Source organism: Pimephales promelas, chromosome 11 (assembly GCF_988280905.1).
Source record: "Pimephales promelas chromosome 11, fPimPro1.hap1.1, whole genome shotgun sequence".
NCBI lineage: Eukaryota > Metazoa > Chordata > Actinopteri > Cypriniformes > Leuciscidae > Pimephales > Pimephales promelas.
In genome coordinates, this window is record NC_142779.1 from 23,725,887 (window position 1) to 23,751,035 (window position 25,149).

A 25,149-nucleotide genomic window follows, 5' to 3' on the forward strand; every position below is an offset into this window, starting at 1 on the left:
TGACTACCAGCTTCCTCCTTTGAGCTGGGCCTGCCTTGTGCCATTTAGTAGGAGCTACACTAAGCCCAAAACCCTCGCTGTGCCTGTCCCACAATATCCCCAATATGAAGGGCAGCCTTCACCTCTACTACAGATTTCTCTGCTGACCACTTCCTACCAGTTTTTAACACAGGGGCTGCCTCCCTTACACATTTGTCACATGACTCTACTAAGGTCATTTCCAGCCTGACCTTGGCACACTTAAACTCCTCGGTTAAAGCAGAGACTGGCAGCTGCAATATTCCTTTACTATAAAGTCCCACTCTGCTGAGGGAGCGTAGAACTCCCAACCATTTCCTGATGTATGAACTTATTAAAGCTTCCAGCTTATCCACTGTTGTCAAAGAAACCTCATACACAGTCAGTGGCCACAGCAACCTCGGCAGCAGACCAAATTGAAAGCACCAGAGTTTTAGCTTGCCTGGTAGAGCATAGCTGTTTATGCTCTTCAACCCTTCCACTCCTTGCCGTCTAACTTCTCCCACTCGAACTGTGTCCCTTAGATCCCCATCGTACCATCTCCCAAGACTCTTCACTGGCTTCTCAGAAACTGTTGGTATTGCCTCACCATTAATAAAGAATGTTTTATCTACTACCTTTCCTTTAACTATCGAGATACTCCTTGATTTAGAGGGCTTAAATTGCATTCGTGCCCATTCGATATTATCTGTTAACTTCCCCAATAACCGATTAGTGCAGGCTACTGTTGTAGTCATGGTTGTCATGTCATCCATGTATGCTCTGATTGGTGGTAGTCGCATCCCAGAAGCCATGCACTCTCCACCTACTACTTATCTTGATGCCCTAATGATTACTTCCATTGCCATAGTAAAAGCCAGTGGAGAAATGGTGCATCCTGCCATTATTCCGAACTCTAAGCGTTGCCATGCAGTGCTGAATTTTGGAGTTGAGAAACTAAATGGGCTATATGCACGCATAAGTTCCGCATTTGACGTAAGGATGCTCGTCCATTTCCGGTTGTGTAGATTAAAGCGGAGGAAAACCGGAGAAAACGGGATTATGGCAGAGTCTTCAATATTTACTGTCCTCCCGTCTTTGAAACGAAACGTACATACGTTTAGATGTAATTTTATATATAGTTATGTTTATTTAATATAATTTTAAAAAGAAGCATAAACACAACGAGGGGTGTCTGTTTTATCTGTTTTTGTGACTAACGTTTCATTAGTATAACCATTAAGTATAAAATTCAATATAAATTCTCGGTATTGCATTGGACTCTATGATCGGCGGAAGTTATCGAGCATCCCTAATGCTTCACCGGAAATAACGCCGTGCATAGAGCCCATTGCAGATCTCCAAAGTAGGCTTTCACTAAATTTGTTATTGACATTGGTACTCTGAAAAAAATCGAATGCTGCCCACAGAAGCTTATGTGGCACTGAACCATATGCATTAGCCAAATCCAGGAATGTCACATGGAGCTCCTTCTTCTCCTTTTTTGCTGACTGAATTTGTTGCCAGATAACATTGATATGTTCTAAGCATCCTGAGAACCCTGGAATGCCCGCTTTTTGAATTGAAGTGTCAATGAAGCCATTCTTTAATAGGTAGGTGGACAATCTCTGGGCAATAATGCTGAAGAAAATCTTACCTTCAACATTTAATAGTGAAATTGGACGAAACTGACTGATGCTTGTTGCATCTTTTTCTTTAGGTATAAAGACTCCACCTGCTCTGCGCTATGCTCCGGGCACAACCTGTTTTTCCCATGGCACTTTCATCAATTTCCACAAAATTTGCAGAACTCCTGAAGCATTCTTATACACTCTGTACGGAACTCCAGATGATGAAGCCCTTGCCTTTCTCACAGCCTGCTCTACCTCTTTCCATTTAGGTGCACAGACCTCCATTTGGTATTCTGGAGGGTTGATAGGTGGTATGTCTGATGGAATTGACATAGCCTCATGCCTTTTTGCATCTGTATGTTTTTCCTCCAAATATCTCTCTAGCTTAACCCTAGATGTTTCTAAAGTGCCATTCTTCTCACTGGTGAATAACTTCTTATTGAGTAGGAGACATCTCTAGGGTCTGTATGGCATACCACCTAACGCAAACCACAATATCTGGCCAACCACCGTCATTCAAACAATATACACAGGAACGTAATGACTGTAATTTCAGTGCAACCTATACAAACAGACTCTTTAAGAATTCTACGTAATCGTAGCGTGGCGGCCTGTACATAGCCAGCTAGAATCTTTCAGTCACATATAACACACCTAATTTGTGAAACTTGTGTGTTGTGGTTTTCTGGGGAGGTGGAGTAACTATATGTATTTGAGATTTCTTATTATTTAGATGTTAGTTTTTATATATTTTTTTTCATTTAATCACCTCTATCTTTATTTTTTATAGTTAAATTATTGTACATAAAAATATATATATATATAAAAAAAATGTTTCCATATTTGTTGTTGTTGTTGCATAAATCAGGGTTTATACTAAGTAAGCATTTGGACTGACATTTTTAAAATTAGAGTTACCAAATGTCTCACGTACGCACACACTGATATTATACAGTCTCACTCCAGCCAAAGTCCCAAAGTTGGCAACCCTGATACAGGGGCAATAAAGTGTTAAAAAATGCATTTTAAAGTAATTTTAGGTGAATGTACTCTGCCAAAGATCAAGTAGAAGGTAAACATGAAAATGGCAATAACAACACTTCCAAATCAATTCCTCACAGATCTCAAACTTTAACTCTTGACATTCAACAGTTCTCACTCCAAACATCGAGACAATCACACAAACGAACACAAAATATCTCAGGTCTGAATGAACTCCACATTTCTCCTCATGCTCACTGCTGCACTAAATGTGTATTTTAGGAGGAAGACGCCAGAAAAGAGGCACAAGTGTCGCTGTGATCGACGAAAACAATACAGAAATGAGTCGCTTAATCAAGCTGTTTGTGTGTGATGGGTGTTTATGAAAAATATCGTGATCTGCTCTCCTCACCTCAAACGACTCGACGCTGACACTCAATGAGGGAAAAGAGTCTTGTGTTACAGACGGCGCGAGCGATGACGTCATCGGTATTCAACGCGCTTACGGGTGTGAGTTGGGGTGGGAATGAGGATGAAACACTGATCCATTTATTTTTCCAATGTAAAAAAACCCAAAACTTCTGGAATAGGTTATATCTTCACATTGGCAATCACCTTGATTCTTCCAAATCCTTTCAATTAAAGGATATAATTTGTTACTATAAAGAAGATAAAGCTAGTACTTCAATAGTTACATTGTTAATTTTTTTTATTTAGTTTGGGAAAAATTGTATTCACAAGCAAACATTCATTAAATCGCAGCCTACTTTTCCACATTTCTTAATCGAAATGAATACGTTTCTGAAGTCTCTAAGATTGATTAAAAACAAGAAAAGTGACATACAGATTCTTGAAATATTATGATGATATTTTTAATACCACTGCAGCATAAGGTTTCCTCTGTGTATATCTTTTATTTAATTTTTTAATTTTATTTATTTTTTTATTATGATTATTATTTATTATTTATTTTTTTATATATGTGAAGCTTTATATATACTTGATATAACATGTCGGAGTTATATGTGTTCTATGCTTTATACCTGCTTGTTATTTGATACATATTCAATTTTTTTTTTTTTTTTACTTTAGAGACATCATTGCAGTCATAATAGCCTATAATTCACAGACTGATGGATTTAATTTGATAATTTTGTGCTGATTTCTATAAAAAAAAGTTCCTCTTTTGATTAGGCTACTAAGCAGCAGCCCATTCTCACTCGCAGCTACAGTTTTTTTTTTTTTTTTCAATTTACTACCTAGTTTTTGTAAAATTATTGAGGCAGACTGTGATCTGTGATCTACTGCTTGGTTGTGTGATCTACCGCTTGGTTTGGAGGATGTCACTTAAACCATTAAAGGACTAACACAGTCTCATCCCAAATCGTCATATAACTGACGTTTTGGGATGTATTTTGACCATACGTCAATATCCGCCTTTTTAGGGCCCCCTTAAACGTCGGTAGATGGCGATCCCGGGCCGTCATACAACTGACGCTTTACCTTTAACGTCAGTTAGGTGACGGGTTAGGTTTAGGGTTAAGTTTAGGTATGGGGTAGAGTTAGGATCCCATAACCTCATCTACCGACGTTTAAGGGGGCCCTAAAAAGGCGAATATTGACGTATGGTCAAAAGACGTCCCAAAACGTCAGTTATATGACGATTTGGGATGAGACCGGGTTGAAAGGACAATTCCAGTATATAATGAACCTATGGTTAATAACACATGGGTCGATCGTTCTTTGGGATGTGTTTTCATGATAATTGAATGTACCCAGTGTTGTACAATTTGTACAGTGTTTCAACTTTTTTGGAATCGGATTTGTATGTGTTGGAAATGACTATATCATTTGAAATTCTTGAAAAAAAAAGTTTTGCTACAGCCTACCTATTTATACCCTGACTCATAGGTCCATCAGCTCTTTCTTGAGTCAAAATTGCCAAAAGGTGCCTTGCCGATCTCAGCACTTCAATGTTATACATTCACCTCAGGCCTGCGATGCTTTCGATGCATTATCCGCAGCCTGGATAATGGCGGAGACACATTACAACACAGAGATTAACCGATAGCATGGTAGAGATGTAATTTTTAATTTATAATTGCTGAATTTAATTTATAATTGGGTTGTATGCTAAATTGATGCTAAATTTAAATAAAATTTTCTTTGCCATCATGTAAAACCCAGCCATCAATTTAGTATTCCGTCATAATGACTAAAACAAACAATTCACTCTGTCTCAGTGCATTAGTTGTAAAACTTAATATCAATGCCAACGCGAGAGAATTTAGTTTTGCAGTGGACAAATCACCTTACTTTGTACGGGGGTAAAATAAGACACTTGAGTAAACGCTTATGTGTTTTGTGTCTTAATCAACCTTTTCCACACACATATAAATTATAACTTGTACCCAACGCTCTGTCCATTTCAGCAAATGACGTTTTGTGAAGACCTCTCGTCTCTAGCTGTTGCTTTGGTGCTTGTCAACACGCGCTTGCACGAACTGCTGGTGAAGAGACTAACAGCAGATGGAGAATAAGCTCGGCAATCTACTGCTTTTCCTGTAGTTCCTAGATGTATTTTCTGTTGAATTTGTATGAGGCGCCATGCAGGATTTAAATCAAATTTTGCTTATTAATACATACATTTCACAGGTGCTTGTACACCTATAAATTACTCGTATGTATTGGATGTTCAAAATACATAAATGAAATACACATGCACACTAATATGAAATCCATACCAATACATAGGCTATTATGTTAGTAATGAATGCATACTTGTGAATAACTCGCATATAAACTTCCATGCACATAAACACTCGCACATATACACTCGCTGCACGTAGACACACCTATACACACTCGCATATACATATAAACTTCCATGCCAGACTGATCTCATGAAATGGCGTATATGACACGCCAATTCGTATTTCCATTTTTGGCATGCTATCAACACGCATAATTGTTTTTCAGCGTGTTTATGAACGCCGTTGACTTAATGCTACATTACTGTATGACCTACTCCAACCCTGTCCCTAAACCTACCCGTCACTGTGGTTAATAGCATTTATGAGTCTTCCCCTACCATCCTAGGAAAAAAAATATTGCTCCCCAGATGTAGATCTACGTTTTGCTTTGTTTTGCTCGGACATTTAAGGGCGTGTACATACACGCGGAATCACTCGGACATTTAATGGCGTAGAAATACACGCAAACACGCGGATAGCTCAAAATGCGTATAGATAACACGCCACTTGACTTGACAGTGGCGGGTATGTATACGTAAAAGTCATAACGTGAAAGCTGTTTTGTTTATGTTTACGTAAAAGCCATGTTGTCCATGGAGACAAAGCTATAAACACTCGCATGTACATAACTCCCATGCATACACCTACTGTATAAACACTCGCGCATACATAATAAAACGTGAATGCATGCTTTAGTTGTGTATGTATATTCGAGTGATTTCATATGTGGATGTGCGTGAACTTCTCAGTGTAAAAGGAAGTCATTTCTTCTTCTTCTTTTGGAGTTTTATGGCGGTTGTCAAACCAGCTAAAAGGTGCATTTAGGGCCAATTCCAATTCTACCCCTTACCCCTTCACTTTCCCCTTCCCCTCCGTTTTGCGCGTCCACGTGAAGGGGTAGGGCTGTCCCAATTCTCTTTTGGTTGGAGGGGGAGGGCTAGGGTGAAGGGCCAGATAGCCCTTCAAACAAAGATTTTTCGGGAGCACACTTCAAACGAAGGGGTATGAGAAGTGTCACTGCTAACCCAGGCTGGCTGCCCAAGCGACAAAGGAGACCCATAAATTTAAGTATTTGTGGCTTTAATAAGTATTATAACGACAAATAATGATTTGCTTTATGTTACATTCAATATTGTGTTCATATTTACGGTCAGTTTCTTCACAGAAACGTTTGTAAAAAAAAAAAAAAAAAAATTGCTAAAATTACTGTAGTTTGCTAACGATAGTCCCGCAACATATTTTCGTCGTCTCCGTTGTTTCCTGCGAACTTCACAAGATGCAAGAAAATAGCTGTAACCCACGCGACTGAGATAACTGCAGCTGTCGACGGGATCTTGGAAGTTGTGATAAACATCGGCGCATCTCCTGTGACGTAGGCGCTAACGACGACTTATAATGACGTACTGCCACCAACTGGACAGGAGTGTGAAGCGTCAACACAGGGGGTGCAGAGATATTTCAACACCTGAAATAAAGCTTGCCACAAAGAACCTTTCTTTTACTGTCTATGCAAAGAACCGGCGAAAGTAATGATTATGCATGAAACATTTGACGATGCAGAATCACCATCTTCGCTGTAGTGAACGCGTCATGAGAGAAATGCACACTTCATATGAATTAGACACATAAGCAGAGAGTAGCCAATTTCTTTTAGTTTTTAATGGATCCTCTCATGTGTTTTCAGACATGATGACTGATTGAATCTCTTGTCACAGTGTGAACACTTGTAAGGTTTTTCTCCAGTGTGGATCCTCTTGTGTGTTTTCAGAGATGATGACTGACTGAATCTCTTGTCACAGTGTGTGTTTGTTGGATTATTTGCTTTGTGTTTGAAAATAAATGGTGGGATACAGCACGTACAGTATTGTTTGCTAGTTGTATTAATAAATGGTGGGATACAGCACAGTATTGTTTGCTAGTTGTATTCTTCACATTTTAACAGATAGCAGTAATAGATTATTCATGTATCCGTGCATTCAGAAAATTTGAATGTTGTGAACAGTATACATGTTTTTCACAGGATCTAGAGAGATAGTGGTAGAGAAAAAAAAAAGTGACTTGACTTGGTTGGTTTTCTGCTAAAAAAAAAAAAAAAAAAAAAAAGAATGGTAGTTTTTTTTTATTTCTTTAGAATGCTTTGTGATCTGAATGCAGCCTTAGACTAAACCGTCAAGAAAATTGGCTCACCTTTGCCTAGACTGCCATCTAGTGGCAAGATCCATGATCAACTCAAACCTGATCACAGTGTGGTAATATCTCGATTTTTCTTTTTCATTTGCTATTTTTACACTACATGATTGAGGTAATGATAGATGGTTAATGACATGATGCAGAGTATGTTGCAACAATCAAAACAACACGTTTTAAAATCCATGCTGCAATGGCATTAGTTTAGTTTTATTTTTGTGACACCCATGATCCTAGGATAGCGTTGTCTTTTCTTTATTATTAAAGAAAAGTTATTTTTTGTTCCTTCTACTACACAGTAGACACATTTTAACTTTGGCTAATTTAGTAATTTTGCTATTTTCTTAAGTGGCCTTGTTTCTCAAGAGATTCAGGATTTTAACTTAAATTGCACCGTCATCCAGATACCTTTTTTTTTTCTAAACAGTGATTTTTAAATGACCATAATAATAATAATAATAAAATTATTTTTTAAATAAATAAATAAATGAACACCAAACGGACAGTTACTTTGAGTTAATTTTCATTTTATTTATTTATCAAGGACTTTTACACAACTGTTCATTGTCAAAAACACAGCCATGCAGTCACACAGACATTAATGCCACGGTTAAGTGACGACAAAATAACACCTCAGCTAAAAAAGCATACAATAACAGCTACTATGCCCTGTTAAATACTAAATCTAAAAGGTAATTCTTAAATAATTCTTATTTCTTTGATATTGATAAGAGCCAAATTTGAATGTTTCTTAGACATTATGTGAAATCAAAGTTGTTTTGTTGACACTGCATGACATATATATATATATACTGTATATATATATATATAAAACCATAACTTTTAAAACTTTCTTTTTTTTTAGAAAATAACCATCTTGCAATGCAAAGTTTAGCCTACATTAAGTGTTGCTCGCTGAGCTTTGTATTGATAGTTAATTTGTGTGGTTAAATGTCCTTTGAGCTATTTCACACAGGAAGTGCAAGAATAGCATTATAGGGTTGTCAGATATGAAATGTTGGCTTTTAACAGGATATTAGGTAACCCTCAACCCAACCCCTAAAGCCTAACCTAACAGTCTATTAATACTCTAATGAGAGTTACTTTGCAAAGTTAGTAAAATGTCTAAAGTGGACCATAAAAATAAATAGTGGTATTATAGTCGTGCTTTCATTCAAAACATTTATATACAGACAGAAAGTTTCCAAAAATATTTATTGTAGAAATATGGTGAAATTAATTCGATTAGGGAATATATAGTGTAAACAAGTCCATGAATCTAAAAGTGTTTCTAACTCAGGATGATGTCCTGCTTTCATGAAAAATTCAGGATATCTTTCGTCATATCTGTGAATGCCACAGCGTTTGCTTTACATTAGAGGATTGATTTGAATGCACAATATCATTACTCAGTTTGCAGCTGTTCTTTGCAGTTATTCATACTCAGCTGTAGAGCTGCATTTTGCTTCAAACAGGAAGCATGAGAAAAGAAATCACCCAATGAGAATGTGAATAACTAACCCCTCCCACTAGGTCTTACTGTGGCCAGATTCTTTAAAGGGGCGGTGCACTAAAATGGCCACGTAGTTGGAGGGCTGTGTCTGTATTCATTGACGTCAAGGCACCCAGCCTCTGATCTCAGCTGTCAGACTTTGGTTATGGACCATGAAAAACATTGATCTCATGGACAGAACATACCAGCAGTGATAAGATGGTTTAGTTTGGAAAAACAAAAGGATCCCACATTCTTGCCTCAGTCTGATGCATATTTTGTCAGTCACATTTTAAAGCTTGCATCTGGTGAAGGCTATCATGTTAGGATAGCTTTCCTAATAGGATAGTTAGAATGTTTTAAGTTGTAGATTAACATCCAAAACAGGATTACTTCAGAAAACCTTTTCTAGTCTATTTGGCGAAAAACCATAGCACCCTACTCTCTGTTGTAAACTTATATAGGCCTACTTTTTTTTAGATGTCACTTTTTTATTCCAGTGAATTTTTCTCTAGTTTATTTTTGAGTTTGTTTAGTACAGTTAATGTAGGCCTACATGTAATTTCCTGTTAAAAGCTATTGAATAATTCCACCGGCCTTTTATGATAGTTGCAGGGCATGTCGTCACATGTGGGGTAAGTTGTCAGAAGGGAAATCTGCCTTTAAAAAGCCTATAAGTTTTGCTTCCACATTTACAGTAAAAAATCATAAAGAAAAAAGAATTTCAATTCAGAGACTTGCCCTAAACGTTCACATTTTTTTTATTTAATATATATATATATATATATATATATAAGAATTGTTTTATTCAGGTTGCATTAAATTGTGATCATTTGTCATTTGTAATGTTACAAAAGATATCTATTCATCCTAAAAATCCTAAAAAAAATATGTTCACAAAAATATAAAGCAGCAAAACTGTTTTCAACATTGATGATAATAAGAAATGTTTCTTGTGCAACAAATCAGCATATCAGAATGATTTCTGAAGGATCTTGTGACATAAAATTCAACGTGGTCATCCAGGAATAAATTTGAAAACTTTCTAATAAAAAACAATGAGATCTATCTAATGCAGCCTAAGAGAGCATAAGAGATTATAGTTTTATCAAAACATTTCAAAAATCATACCGACCCCAAATTTTGAATAGTGTAAAACGCGTGAAAAATGTATAAATATTCTATACAGTATATACCAAGTGGCAAACGAATGAACTTTTCAATGAACTTTTGAAACTAATGAAACTAATGAACTTTTATTGGATATATGAAGTCAGTTTCCACAACGTAAACAAATCCTTTCTCAATTTTAAACATACTGCATTGTTATAATTTAAAATAGACATCCTAAAACTTATCCTGTATCTTATTTAAAACAAAATGCCTCTTAATTTGATTTTCTTTTTTTATGTGTTTTCTAATGCAAAGACATTCACATGTCTGGGGCCACTGTTTGCCCACACACACACAAGAATTTTCAAACTAGCCGACTGAGAGTGATGGACAACAAGGAAGAGGAGGAGGGGAAAGTGGCTAGTGTTTCAAGTCCTGCCCTCTGTTCTGTTTCTCCTCCTGCTCTCTGCCAGGAAAGAGGGGGAGAGAGACACAACTCCACAGCTACCACAGGAAACGGAAGAGACGAAGAGACAGAAGTTATATCAAAACCCCGGGGCTGAGCCGAAGATTCACTCCGTGTGCGTTTGCAGGGCTATCCTCCTCCAAAACCCTCATCAGCCACTCCTTAACTCTCCGGTTGGCTCTTTCTTTTCTTTGTTTCTCTGTTTGTGGCAAACAGCCCCCACCCTGAACACCAGGAGAAGCTCTCTTCAACAAAAAGAGGAGATGCCCCCTCAGCCACAGGTGAAGAGAAGTTTCCTGGAATTCCTCAAGAGCTTTATCGGGATTGTACGGGTCCTCCAGATTCTGCTGGGAGCCGGGCTTTGGGTCACAATCGCAGCCAACAAGTATGAGGGCTCCATTCACTATGTGCTTTTCGTGGCCGTGCTTTTCTGGCTCCTCACGTTAGCTGTCTTCATCATCACTCTTCTGGACAAGCAGGACCTCGTTCCCATCGTCGGAGGAGAACGCTGGTTGTTAAGCAACGTGATCCATGACGTTGCCGCCACTCTGCTGTATCTGTCCACGATTGGGATCATGATCTACAAAACCCAAAAGAACTCCTACTGCAACCTGGACGTCTACAAACATCACTGCTTGTACAAGGTCTACCTCACGGCTTCGGTCTTCGCCTGCCTCACCGCCGGCGTTTATCTGCTCTCCACCGTCTACTGCAGCTACAGGAAATGTCGAGGTGAGCGGACAGTCGTGTGAAAATCGACTGCATCCCTCAAACTCTGCCACTTTGAGACCTCCGGCAAGCTTTTTGGAGACTAATAAATCTTTTTTTAATCAAAGCAGAGGGTTTGATCCTCTTGTCTCAGGCTTTCAGGTTTGTTTGTTGCTTTTAATACAGTAATTTATAGAGCTTTTGAACTGAAGTCACACATAAAAGTCTATTTTACACTCGTGTTGTTTATATGTTGCTGGAGCTCTATATGTTTTAGTTTGTTTTTTATAGTGTAACTGACAACTCAAAGAGCAGTTTGTTGCTTGAGGAAACAATATTCTCAGTGTGTCGCATCACGTTTTGTTCTTTTATCCTTTTGATATGACATTAAGCGATTAAACAAGGATCTTCTTTATATCAGTGTCTTTCATCAAAAGTGTATGTGTGCTTCATGTTTACATTCCTAGAATGAATTACACCACATCAAAAATCTCCACTTGATCAGCCTTCAAAGAGAAAAAAATATTGAATGCAGACAATCACATTTTAAAATTCACTTAAAAGGAAAAATTCTGTCATCTTTTACTCACCCTCAAGTTATTTCAAATGTGTATGAATTTCTTTCTTCTGCTGAACACAAAGGAAGATACTTTGAAGAATGTCGGTAACCAGACAGTTGATGGACCCCTTGAACTTCCATAGTAGGAAAAAATAACTATGGAAGTCAATGGGGTCCATCGACTGTGTGGTTACAGACGTTCTTCAAAATACCTTCTTTTGTGTTCAGCAGAAGAAAGAAATTCATACACGTTTGAAATAACTTGAGGGTAAGTAAATTATGAGAGAATTTTCATTTTTAAGTGAACTATTCCTTTAAGGGTAATATGTGGTTATTAGAAAAAAGATTAAAAAAATAAGAGAAATAAAACCATACCAGCCAGACCACAAAATAATGTACTCTTTGTGTTGGTCATGGACAGACTATTGGCAAAGAATACAGATACAGACAATACAGACCTGTGATCTGATTTTATGCAGTCATAAGTTTTAGGAGGAACACAGTGCGAGTCCAAACCTCTAATTCTGTGTTAATGTATTTCTAAATTTCCAAATGTTACATCATCAAAAATCAAGTTGGGCACAATTCTGGTAAATGCAGTTCTTTGAATAATTATTAAAAGCGGGAAGAAACATGCAACACTCTTAGCTTCACAATGAAAACATTTTACAAGCAATACAGAGTACACTTAGGCTGCCACTCTGCCAAATATCAATCACCTGGCTTGTATTTTCTTGTATGTTAGAATTTATTGTTTGTTTAGTTATTAAAGTGTAACTTCTATGATTTTCAACCCCCTTCGTATTTTTACAATATCGGTAATTTGTGTAAATGAACTCATTTTCCGTGTTAACTGGACTAAAAACGTTTCCTCAGGGTTTCTCTTCCATTCTGCCTAAAACACTGTGTTCAGGGGCATCCAGGGGAGCATTTTCCAAAAGCCTTGCTATAGCCAACTATGTTTGCAAGTTCTTTCGTTATTAGCATAGTTCAATGAGTCGTGTGCACTCTTCAAAATGAGCCTATAGGTTGAATCTGGAAGTAAAGAAATATAACTACTATAACTATAATTCGAAATAGTCCTCAGAAGTCATGTCTATAATTTATAGCAAAACATTAATTCGATCTCAAACAGAATTAAAAGTAGTTATTACTCCACCACCTGCGTGAAAATATTAACCAACATGTTTGAACAAACAATTTGCGACAAAAGAGTTTCAGGAAACAGTCGTGACTTGCTAGTTGATTTCTTCAGTGATGCATATGGTAATACCAGCCCGATCTCATGAAAGTTCGTGTCTATGGCACGAATGTCATTTCTCGTGGCATTTATACGCCAAAAACAGTTTTTGCGTGTATTTGGCACGCGATTTTCGCGTACATATGATACGCACTTTTTTGCGTATAATACGCACAAACTCCCCACCCCCCTCCCCCCTAAACCTAACCCAGGGTTTTTTAGTGCGTACCATATACACGAAAAAAACACTTTTGGCGTATAAATGCCACGAGAAATGACACTCGTGGTATAGATACGCATCTTCATGAGACTGCATGTGTTGGTAATACAGCAGCGAGTTACGCCGTTGTACGGGATACACACCCCAGTTTGAAATCTTGACTACAAACATCAAGGTTTTTCAGATTTTCTGCAGCAGAGTTCTCTCTGTATTTAAGATTTTTTGTTGCCTTCAGCCACAGCAAACAACACACTGGACCCTTCCCTAGAAACTCACTCCCGCTAAACATTTGAATTCTTTCACCTGGGAACGTCCACACCTTTCTAAAACTCACTTAAAGTTTGCTAAGAAGTATTTCCTACTAAAGCAAGGTGGACTCTTATAAGCAAATCCATAGCAGACTGGTGGGAGCAGGCTTATACAGCAACATGCCCAGTGCATTATGAGTGTTGACGTTTTCCTGGCTATTTGGCAAAAAGGAAGACAAAAGCCTTTTTTCCCCTCTCCTTTCTCTAGATAGATAAACACTGATTTCATTTTTTTTCTTTCCTTTCTACTGCACGGGGAGCTCATTTTTGGCAGCATTGAAGTACCCCTTTGAGTTTAATATTGTCATGCAGGCTTGTTCTCACACAGCGCACTTCTAAATGAAGCTGATATGCACAGCCATTATGCTTAAAGCATTATTAGCAACAAAAACTATTAGTCAAAAATGTGAACAAACCAAGAGTGGCTAAACTACTTTAAGGAAAGTGAACTGTATTGTTTTATGAAAGATTTTGAATAGCATTTTGGTCACTAGGCCTATACTTTTCAGACTTTATGTGAAAATTAGTGTCCTAAACATTTAATTGACATATGCATGTTGCATTAGTGGCTTATAATACATTTCTGTATATTTCGTTTTTTTATTTATTTATTTTTTTTTATCTTTCTTCCCTACTCCTTTACTTGCCTCTAAATGCCATGCTTGTAGTAGTTTCCTCTGAATCAATACAAACCAGTACGCTCACACTCCCTGGAAAAAATAAATAAAAAGCAAATGACTCTATAAGTTCTCTATTCCAGAGGAGCGGTATTTACACAAACTGTTGAACTTAAGACATTTCCTGCTGGTGAGGAGCTCTCTGTCTCTCTCGCTTTGTGCTTTCTTTTTCTCTCTGACATGTTGTTGGAAATTTTATGCTCATAAATGTCTTAGTCTTGAGTTGCCGGACTTTTGACACATTCTGGCATGTAAAGTGACCTGGCATCGAGTGTTTAATTGTTATGGGGCAAGTTCATCAGAAATATCCCAAGAATAGAGCAGTTTGGAAAAATAATAATTTATTTTGAAATTGTTCAACAGTAACTGCCTACAAAAAAAGCTGTAATTACATAGGCTTACATGCATAAATAGTCCAAAACATATAGATTATTTAAAAATTCTGCATTTTTATTTTATTTCATATTATAATGTATTTATTGTATTAAGGTTATCTCAAATTAGTTGATATCACAAGCATAAGCATAATGGTTGTATAATGTATAATATAATAATAGATTATTCTACATAATTGTACATTACATTTTCTTTATTATTATTACGTTTTATTATAACTTATGTATTGTTTTACATATTTTTAAATCAGCTCTTATGACCATTGCTTGCCATTTGTGTGTAAAATAAACATCAGACAGTCAGTAAACAGTTTTACAGAGAGAAGATTTGGAAATCATGTTATTTCTTATCACTCTAACAGGGTAAAATGTAGTAGAGAGCGAACCAAACTTTATGAACTGAATCTGAATGGGACATTTGCCAATAATTGCCAAATATCTAAAACTTCAATAAATGTTGTGAATGCATTTGTATATAATTCACTATCAGCTCAGACTGGTGAAAAGCTAAATAAATAAATGTATAAGGTATGGCCATATGTGAGGTCAACAATTGACCATTAAGCAAGGAATTATGCAGTTTACAGTTTGGCTATCCAGCTTTCATTATTAAGGAACAATCGCAATTTGTGGTAAATGCAGGAAGCAGCATGAATTCCCTTGGGAACGTCAAGTGGGGTAAAGCCTTCAGAGGAAAAGTGTTCCGGTTCAAATGTGCTGACAGAAACACATGGATGTCGTTAACTGATGGAAACCATGTAACGTACTGTATAGGCCAAGACTCCTAACTGTCAAATAAAGCTGTACAGAGATTCACTTTTTTTGTTGATTTGTCTGTTTAATTTTTTTTTTAAGATTTTGGCGTTGTCTCCTATGACTAATAAGTTTTTTTTTTTTTAATTGCTTCGTGTGGGCCTCATTTTCGAGGGACAAGTCAGTAGCGCTTCAATGAGAGCAGGCCTGCACATGTGGACCGTTAACCACACACTCTGAGTAGAGTGCTGAGACACGCATTCCTGTGTGACGCGCTTCACATGAGGGGGAAAAAAACACTGTAAAACAGAGAATGGACATACCCAGTCTAAAATTAAAGGAATATAATGCTAAATCTGTGATAAAACGACACAAAGGGAAAACGGTAATATCTGATTTTTTTTTTTTATATATATATAGTGGATGCTACCATTGCCTGATGCATCACACACATGACCAGCCAATAGTGAGCCTGCGTTTGACTTGTTTTTTTGCACACAAAAAGTATTTTCGTTGCTTGATAAACTTAAGATTGAGCCACGGTTGTCACTTGGACTATTTTACCGATGTCTTATAACTTTTGGGTCGGCCAGTTTAGATCCCTTAAGAAGCCTATGGAGGAGTGATCCAGCCCTCAGATTTAATCAAAAATATTTTAATTCGTGTTCCGAAGATGAACGAAAGTCTTACGGGATTGGACAGAATTTTCATTTTTGGGTGAACTAATCCTTTAATAAACTTAAACTTCAAGTTTACTTACAGTAAGCAATAATCTGCAAAGTGACTTCTTTAAAAAGAGACTAGACATAAGTTTGTGCTCCAAAGCATTCAAGATTTACAAGTTTAAATTGGAAATGTTAATTTTCAGGTCTATACTCAAAAAGTGATTAACAGGTTTAATGGATCTTAAGTATTCCATAAATATAATTAAGTACCATAAATCCCCTAAAAATACAAAATATTAAATAAAGAAGTATTTGAACTAAAATATTGTACATTCATTGTTGAACATAGAACATATTGAACATACCAATTCTTCTGGAAATCCCCAGGACGGGTTTTCAAACTTTTTGATGACACAGACCTCTAGATATGATGATTCCTTTGCAAAAGATTGCGAGAGAATTTTAAAGGTAAAAATGTATTTATTTGTTTGTTTGACTCATTTTATACCATGGGAAAATATTAAAAAATGTGTTTATCTGGGAATTTTGTATTTGTAGAAAGTATATGCTTTTGTTGTGGTTTATTTTTGTTTGGTTTATTTATTTATTTTAGTTTTTGTTTTGTTTAGACTTTAGCAGTTTGCTTTCCATGAGACTACTCATTTCTTCAGGAGACACAATTGAGATTAAAGATATCTTGTCGTGATTTTCTTTTCTTTCCCATTAACGTTAGGTAGACTTTATGAGTAGATAGATCATACATACTAAATCACAGTTATTGTTTTGCAATCACTGTCATGTAATATTCTTGTTTCAGTGAAAAACCTGTAACCCCAGAGAATGAATCACATTATGTGCAAAAGGAAATTACGTCATATCCTGTTTGGGAGCAGAATGAATTGGTGCTGTGTTCAAGCAGATTGTGGCAAGAAGGGCTTGTGGGATGTGAGGCCTATTTATAGAGTGCTGGAAATACCAAGACTTTCCAGTTTCTGCCAGCCTTAGCAGATGGCAGGAATGTGTTATTAACTATTCTTAGACTTTTCTAATTGTAATCGAGGCAGCACAAGTGATGTAAATACATTGATGGGACTGTATTTGTGGAGAATCCTCATCATGTTCATCAATATTTCAGATAGCTTTACAGTGTATTGCTCCACACCTCTCGGCTCCCTGTACCACTTTGCGAGGGAAAACAACAAACAGACGTGTCTAGTTCAATAAACCCAGAGGGAGGCTTTTTGAAGCCTTAGAAGGAAACTAGCCTTTGAGACCTTGGCATGTTTGTAATGGAAAGCATTAAAGTCAAACAAGCCTGCTTTGTTCAGAACAGAGCCAGACATACTCTCACATTCGCAGAATATTTTCACGCATATGACGTGACATTTTCCCAGTCGATCTAGGGTACACAACTGTTCTATTAGGGGATGTTGCACTTTTGGGCTTACTAATCCAGTTTTAAAGGGATACTCTGCTTATTTTTGGAAATATGCTCATTTTACAACTCCCCAGTTAAACTGTTGAGTTTTACCTTTTTTGAATCCATTCAGCCAATCTCCGGTTCTGGCGGTACCACTTTTAGCATAGCTTAGCATACATCATTGAAGTGCACAAGACCATTAGCATTTCTCCCCAAAAAAATTACCAAAGTGTTTTGATATTTTTCCTATTTAAAACCTGACTCTTCTATAGTTACAGTACATTGTGCACTAAGACAGACGGAAAATGTAAAGTTGCGATTTTCTAGGCTGATATGACTAGGAACTATACTCTCATTCCTGCGTAATAATCAGGAAACTTCACTGTCGTACCATGAGTGCAGCAGGCGTAATGATATGACTCAGTGCCTGAAAATAGTCCCCAGCTTCTAACATGACCGGGACTAAGTTTGCGTAGTCATCGCGCCTGCTGCAGTAAAGTGTCTTGATTATTACGTAGGAATGAGAGTATAGTTCCCTGCATATGAGCGTAGAAAATTGCAACTTTACATTTTCCGTCTGTCTTAGTGCACAATGTAACTATAGAAGAGTCAGGTTTTAAATAGGAAAAATATCAAAACACTTTGGTAATTTTTTTTGGGAGAAATGCTAATGGTTTTGTGCTCTTCAGTGATGTATGCTAAGCTATGCTGAAAGTGGTACCGCCAGAACCGGAGATCGGCTGAATGGATTCAAAAAAGGTAAAACTCAACAGTTTAACTCTAGGGGAGTTGTAAAATGAGCATATTTCCAAAAAAAGTGGAGTATCCCTTTAAGGAGACCATATTAGAAGTTTACATTGTTTATTTATATAGTATACATATTATATATTATATATTGAAATATTATTATACATTGATTTCATCAAATAATTTTAAACTTAGAATTCACTTACAGTAATAACTAACTTTTATATTATACAATAGAGTGTAGAAGGCACAGCTATTTCAGTTAGGAAGACTAAATGCACAAACAACATGGTTTAAACATCTTTTTATGTATTCTCAGTGTTACTTGAGTTGTTTGTACTTGAAGAAAAATTGGCTGGATGTGGCATTATCTGGACCTGGTTATTATGAGCCTAAAGCCAGCAAAACAAAAGCAATCATTTAGACAAAGCTGAATACTGGATTAGCAGAATGTAGCTATTTACACTTCAAATATAAGATTTACATATAAACATACGGCCTGTTTGTGAGCTATTTGCAGAGAACAGCTTTATCTCAACCTGTCCTTCGAGAATTTGCCACTGGGTCCTATGTAGTGTTTTAAAGTGAGATATAATTAATTTTGAGTATATCTACTGTAACTGCCAATCTTTGGCCTTATTCATTGTATTAAGTAGTGTTACAGGTTGCAGATCCAGATGTGAGATTTTGTGAGTATGCAAGCAGACGATATTCAGGATGGAACTTAGCTGAAGGATAAGCCGAGTCTTTGTTTACAGATGCAGATGGAAAGTCACTGGGAACAGGCTGATGACCGGAGACTGGAGACTGAACTTCCGTGTGAAGGTTAGCAGCTGATCGATGGACGCAAACCAAACTGACGCCCATGGGGCATTTGATTAAGGCCATTTGTTACATCTGCAAGCATCTATTTCACCTTTTGCAGTCTCTCTTTATTGCTTGCTACAATAGCCGCGTTTCCACTGCCGGGCCAGGGCCGGGCCGTGCTAGTGCGTGCCAGGGCCAGTCGCGTTTCCACTGTCACTTCCGGGGCTTGATCGGGGCTTCCTCAGGGCCAACGGCCAGGATTTCTGGCCCGTCGAATACCTTGGGCCAGAGGGGGCCAGCTCGGGCTAGAGGCGTGCTCAAGGTAAAAGGCGGAGTTTATCGGTGTTATGGAACGTTATGATCTGAAGCAAGATGCACATAGGGGTGTCCATGTTTAACCGATTAACCGTTTAAAATTGCATAACATTTTAATTTGAACTGTATAGGCCTATGCTGCGCAACAATATATAGGCTATATATAGCTACATATCGACGAATTTTCAGATATTTGTTTGATTTTTTTGCCCCTTAAACATTTAAAATATTTGACAAATTAATATGAAAAAAATATATATTTTACTGGTTTTCTGAGGCCAAATTAGAACCTGGAAATGATATTTTCCCCGCAGTGCTGAATGAGAAGAGCCGTAACCACAGCCTATAGAAAGGGGATTTATGGGTGATTTAGGCTATAATAAATGTGTCTGATAATAAAATAATATAAAATAACGAGGCATTAATTGTTTATTAATAAACTATTGTTTTCTAAATGATTTTCGGCTAAAAACATATCTCCATCTCCGGATGCACATTTAGAGAGAAATTAAGCTATAAACATAGAAGATATTGGCTTTCGATTCGAATTTGTTCGTTTTAAATTGGACATTTAAAGCTTTAATCTATAACGGATATAACCCCTGTAGACTAAAGCTTTAAATGTCCAATTTAAAACGAACAAATTCGAATGCGGTGGCTGTTTCAGGTCTCGCGCTTCAGTTCACGGAGATCATGAAGCGCGCCTTGATTAATTGTTAAAGCACGTTTTCTTGTTATAAATAAATTTATTTGCGAATAATGTATTATTATTTTCTGTATGACCAGAAATTAAAGAGTATTTTAAGTTGTTTCCACTAAAAGAAATGCAATGAAACTGTTCACATGGGCGTCTCGCAGCCATCAGTGCGTGCTCCACACACACTGGATATGCGCTGATATTTGTCAAAAATATTGTGTTTATTTGTGCTCTGTTCCTTTTTTGGATAAAGGCGTCTTCTACATATGCAGCCTAATAAAATGTTACAATAATGATGATGATGGTTATTATTATTATTATTATTATTATTTGCAGACACGGAGTTTTTGTGAAATGGACGTTTTGCTTATTTTCAATTGGCAATTTCAGTTTGAAGGGTGATGGAAATGGGGCTTTAACTGCTCCGTACTTGCTGCGTTTTATTTCTATGAATTAATTTCGTTTCAAATGGGGTCCAATCAGTTATTAAAGGTGTTAAAAATTTACTCTGTATCTCGAGGTTGCGGCGCGCACACTATGCACCGAGTATTGATGGGCCTCGGTTAACGATTAGCCTAATGAATAACTTGAAAACGTGCCCGCAGCCCTACTTGTTATATCGCGCAAAAAATCGCTGCTTGAAATGGAGAATCGCCTGTACTGGTCTCGGGACACTATTGCAGCCACTATGGCAGTTGAGTTAATATACATGCTATCTTCCTAATTTAAAAAATAAATTAATTCATAATACCCGCTGAAATGGGTTGGGTTTTATGACGTTTGATCCTGAAAGGCGTGTTAGGGGTGGGGTCTGGGGCAGCGCTGTGGGGCTACTGGCCCGGCAGTGGAAACGCAAGCCCGGTGCTTGAGGCCCGAGGCCACTAGCTCGGCCCGGCTCGCTGTTAGCTCTGGCCCAGCCCTAGCCCGGCAGTGGAAACGCGGCTATTGATCAAGTCATCGACCGATATGATTATGATCACCTTCTCTTCTTTTGACTCTTTGTCATAAACACAGTGGTTGGCTGGGTTTTGTGTAAACCAATCCTCAGTTAGACAATCGTGCAAAACCCTATTCCAATTTCGCCAGGAATCAGGATTGTTTTAGACCATACAGTGATTTCTCTGTAAATTTTACAAATTTTATTTTCTCATAAAGTGAAACTATACCCTCTTTCTCTTTATAACCATAGATCTCATAGTCTATGTGTCCATTTGTTCAAGTCCATTTGATCCAGGAGTAAATTCTCCTGTGCTGCTTTCTGTAGCACAACACTAACACTCGTCAAATCTGCCGTGGATGAAAACGTCTCCCCATAGTTTATTCCCATTCTCTGGGTGTACCGTTTTGCCACAAACCGTTCATTGTGAATATCTTTTCTGTCTACATCAGTCTTAATAGAGTAAACCCATTTACCCCCACTTTTTTTTTTTGCCTATTGGCAGTGTTGTCGGGGTGAAGGTTTTGTTCTTGTTTAAGGACTGGATTTCCTCATCCATGGATTTTACCCTTTCTTTTGAGTTAGCTGACCCCATTGCTCCCTCAAAAGTCTGTGGAATGCCACACACTGCTCTGCAGCAGTAGTCTACCATGATATGAATCCCATCACTATCACTGTCTTCAGTTATCAAGCCATCTAACTAACTCTGTGTTTATCTTCCTTTAGTCAGATACCTCCTTCTCGCAGGTTCACCACTTGTCACACTTTGTTGTGTATGATTATGGTCACTAGAACTCATTACTGCACCTGGACTTTTACAATATGCACTTCTACTCCGTTCACTTGACGCTGGTACATTTTCTGTACTCCTACTCTAAATGGTCTAAATGGAGCATAGCCTATATTTGCACTAAAGCCGCCTTTAGCTCCAGTGGCGTAGATCGTAGAGCGTGTAGTTCATAAAAGAGCTATTGATGCGCTCAGACCCGAGTTCGAATCCGCCTTTTGCCGAACATATGAGATGTAAAATGTATAAACTAACATGAATGTCTCTAGCGTTATATTGCCAATGATATTGCTTTTTGCCTTCATAAAACAGCACAAGACTTTAAGAATAGGCATTCTGTTTGTGCTGGGTGTTTTAGAGAAACGTGTGCACTTTGCTCACGCAAACACGGAGCAGTTTTTCCTGTGAGTGAGACTGGAAAACCCGTAGTGGATGTAATCAGAATGATAACAGAACGCTTAGAGAGCAGAGAGGAATTGGCTTTGACTCCAGTCCTAGCTACTTCCAGCTACTTCCTGCCAACGCATTCTCACCCCAAGGCGTCACCTTTGACCATGCTTCAATATTTGACGTTTTAGGCGCCCTTTAGCGTCATTTACATGACGCGATCCTACGGCGTCATCTAACTGACGCTAAAGGAAAGCGTCAGTTAGAGGACGCGGTTAGGTTTAGGTGTGGGGGTAGGGTACATGCGATCCTAGGGCGTCATCGAACTGACGCTAAAGGGCGCCTAAAGCGTCAGATATTGAAGCATGTCCAAATGCTTCCCAAGGCGTCAGTTAAGTGACCCCTTGGGGGTGAGAATGGGCTGTTCCTGCTACCAGCTGACGATTTTTCGCTGACCCCCCTCTCTTTTATTTTTGGTTGTTAATGTTTTAAGAGAATGAATAAAACCAAACCTTGACCATTTGACTTCAACCCCATCTGTTGGACATCGACCTACACAAATATACTTCTACGATGAATGCTTAGTTATGAATATTACTTGTGTGCTTATTACAGTCTTTTACAATCACTTTGGTACTATTTTCAGAACCTTGATGTCATATTTCAAAACTGTTCCATAGTTGTATGGAAACAGACACAATCTTTCATGTTTACAGTAAATCATGAAAGTTTCAAGATAATGAGATTCATTGTCACCAAATAGTGTGGAGCATGAACCCAATTATACTACAATATCCATGGATATAGCCTAATATTAGCTTTGATTCCATTAAACATGTTGTGATTGTACTGTAGTGTTTTGCATCAACATCGCACACTTTGTTCAATGATTCCACGTCTGCATTCTCTCTGCTACAGCAGAACTTTTACAGAGATGTATATTTACTGTACAAGTAGTGCCATAATGAAACCTGTATCACCTATTTTTTTTTTTCTACACGAATAATGACACAGTGAAACTATCGGTTGCTTGTGTGTGGGTGATCTACAGTAATGTTTTAATGGTATTTCACAGTAAATTTGTTTTTTGAACCAGTGTGCAAGATTTCTTTAAAGATGTGGATGCACAATGCAATGTTTTGAACATTAGACAGCCTGTGTTACAAATGATAACCGTTTTGAGATTCATGTCTAGAGTTTTGAAAAATGACATGAAGGTTCTGAAAATAGTAGGCAAAGTGATTGTAAAAAAACTGTGACTAGACACTTGTGGGTCCTAGTCTAACTAATATTTACAAGTCACATGAATCCAATACATTTACAAGATGATGCAACTTTTTTTTATCAAGTAATAACTGAATATATGTTGGGAATGTTATTGCTGAGAAAGTGTCATTTCAAAAGTCTACCGCTAGGTGCCAGGTTTGTCTCTTACATAAAACAGCTGCTGGTGACAGAGCTTCCACACACAGATCAGTTTGATGGATGTAGTATTTGAAGTTTTATGGAGCTTTGCAGGATTATTGAATGACAGTGTTTGGCTCTTCTCTGTAAGCTAAGAAAGATCAGCTCTGTCACACAGTTATGATTTTGAGAAGTTCAATATTTTTTCTGGTGGTTTTTATTATTTATATTATATAAATATTATTTTAATATTATTAGATTTGCTATGTGAATTATTTGAATATTTATATTTAAAATGCCTTATTATTTAAATATTATTTACATTTAAAATGTCTGATTATTTTAATATAAATATATTATTATTATTATTCTTTTTTTTACTAATTAAAAAATAATCAATTTGCAACCCCCTTGGAAAATTCTAAGCCTCCCTAGGTGGCCCTAGTCCCCTTGTTGAGAACCAGAACTATAAACCTTAATTTCCCCATCCTCAGCTTTCTGATAATTGTGTGTCTGTATGACAGAATGTGATATATAGTTTTTTAAACAAATCCGTTGTCTAACACTAACAAGCTTGGCCAGTTCATTCATTATGCTTTGGATGAGTGTATTTATACAGGCCTGATCTTTGTCTTAGTCTGTTACTATGGTAATACAGAGCTGCACAGTGAGATTGAGGTCAGAGAAAAGGACACGCTGCAGTGTACCGTATACGAAGTAGCCACAGTAGGACTTTGCATATGAACATCTCTCAGCGAGTATTCTTGCATACAGTATACAGTAACAAAGTACCATACATAGTGATTAAAACAAGACCCTCATTACTAACAGAATATTTGGACTAGATTGTTAAATCTCAACAGAAAATGTGAATGGTGTAAGTGAATCAAAAGTTTTTGGGATTTTCTGGTTCAGTGTGTTTTTTAGGGCATGGTGTGGTGGGTGGTTGCCAGGGCGCTTGGGGGGGGGGGGGGGGGATGGGGGGGCTTTGCAATCGCTATAGTGGGGTGTTCTGTGTTTGTGTGATTATTCTATATTTCTGTTTTTTGTGGTTGATTGCAAGTTGTCAGACTATTAAGTCATCTAAGTATATATATATATATATATATATATATATATATATATACATATATATATATATATATATACATACATATATATTTTTATTTATTTGTTTGTTCAGTGTTTTTTGCTCTGTTATCAGAAGTAACAAAGAACAGCTCTTTGCAATTATTGGAATGCAAGCTATAAATAGTGTTTGGTGTGAACTGCAGGTGATTCATAGGGTCAAATGGTGCCTGCTTTTAGCTCTTTTTTCAAAAAACTATAAATGCATGATTTGCTCTAAACTCAATAGAAGATAGATTTTCTTTGCACACAATATGAGTTGTAGTCTGAACACATTTTATGCACCTGTTTGATTGACAGTATATAATCTTCTCTGATCATTGGCTGTTTTTAAACAATCTGCCGATGATGGATAGTGAAAATAATATAGGTACC

The 25,149-nt window shown here is 37.3% G+C and overlaps 1 protein-coding gene and 1 long non-coding RNA gene across 4 annotated transcripts in view; both read left to right on the plus strand.

The window, feature by feature from the left end:
• The first annotated feature begins 10,733 nt into the window (after positions 1-10,733).
• marveld1 (MARVEL domain containing 1) lies at positions 10,734-11,743 on the plus strand. Its single transcript, XM_039686458.2, has one exon. It carries the CDS (start codon positions 10,884-10,886, stop codon positions 11,370-11,372), a length of 489 nt encoding a protein of 162 aa, XP_039542392.2. The 5' UTR covers positions 10,734-10,883; the 3' UTR covers positions 11,373-11,743.
• A 6,124-nt stretch (positions 11,744-17,867) lies between these two features.
• Positions 17,868-25,149, plus strand: part of LOC148977183 (uncharacterized) — a 67,215-nt gene continuing 59,933 nt past the window's right edge. For all 3 annotated transcript variants that reach the window (XR_016145575.1, XR_016145577.1, XR_016145576.1), the window contains exons 1-2: positions 17,868-18,324; positions 19,071-19,137. This is a non-coding gene — a long non-coding RNA (uncharacterized LOC148977183). The remainder of the gene's footprint in view (positions 18,325-19,070; positions 19,138-25,149) is intronic.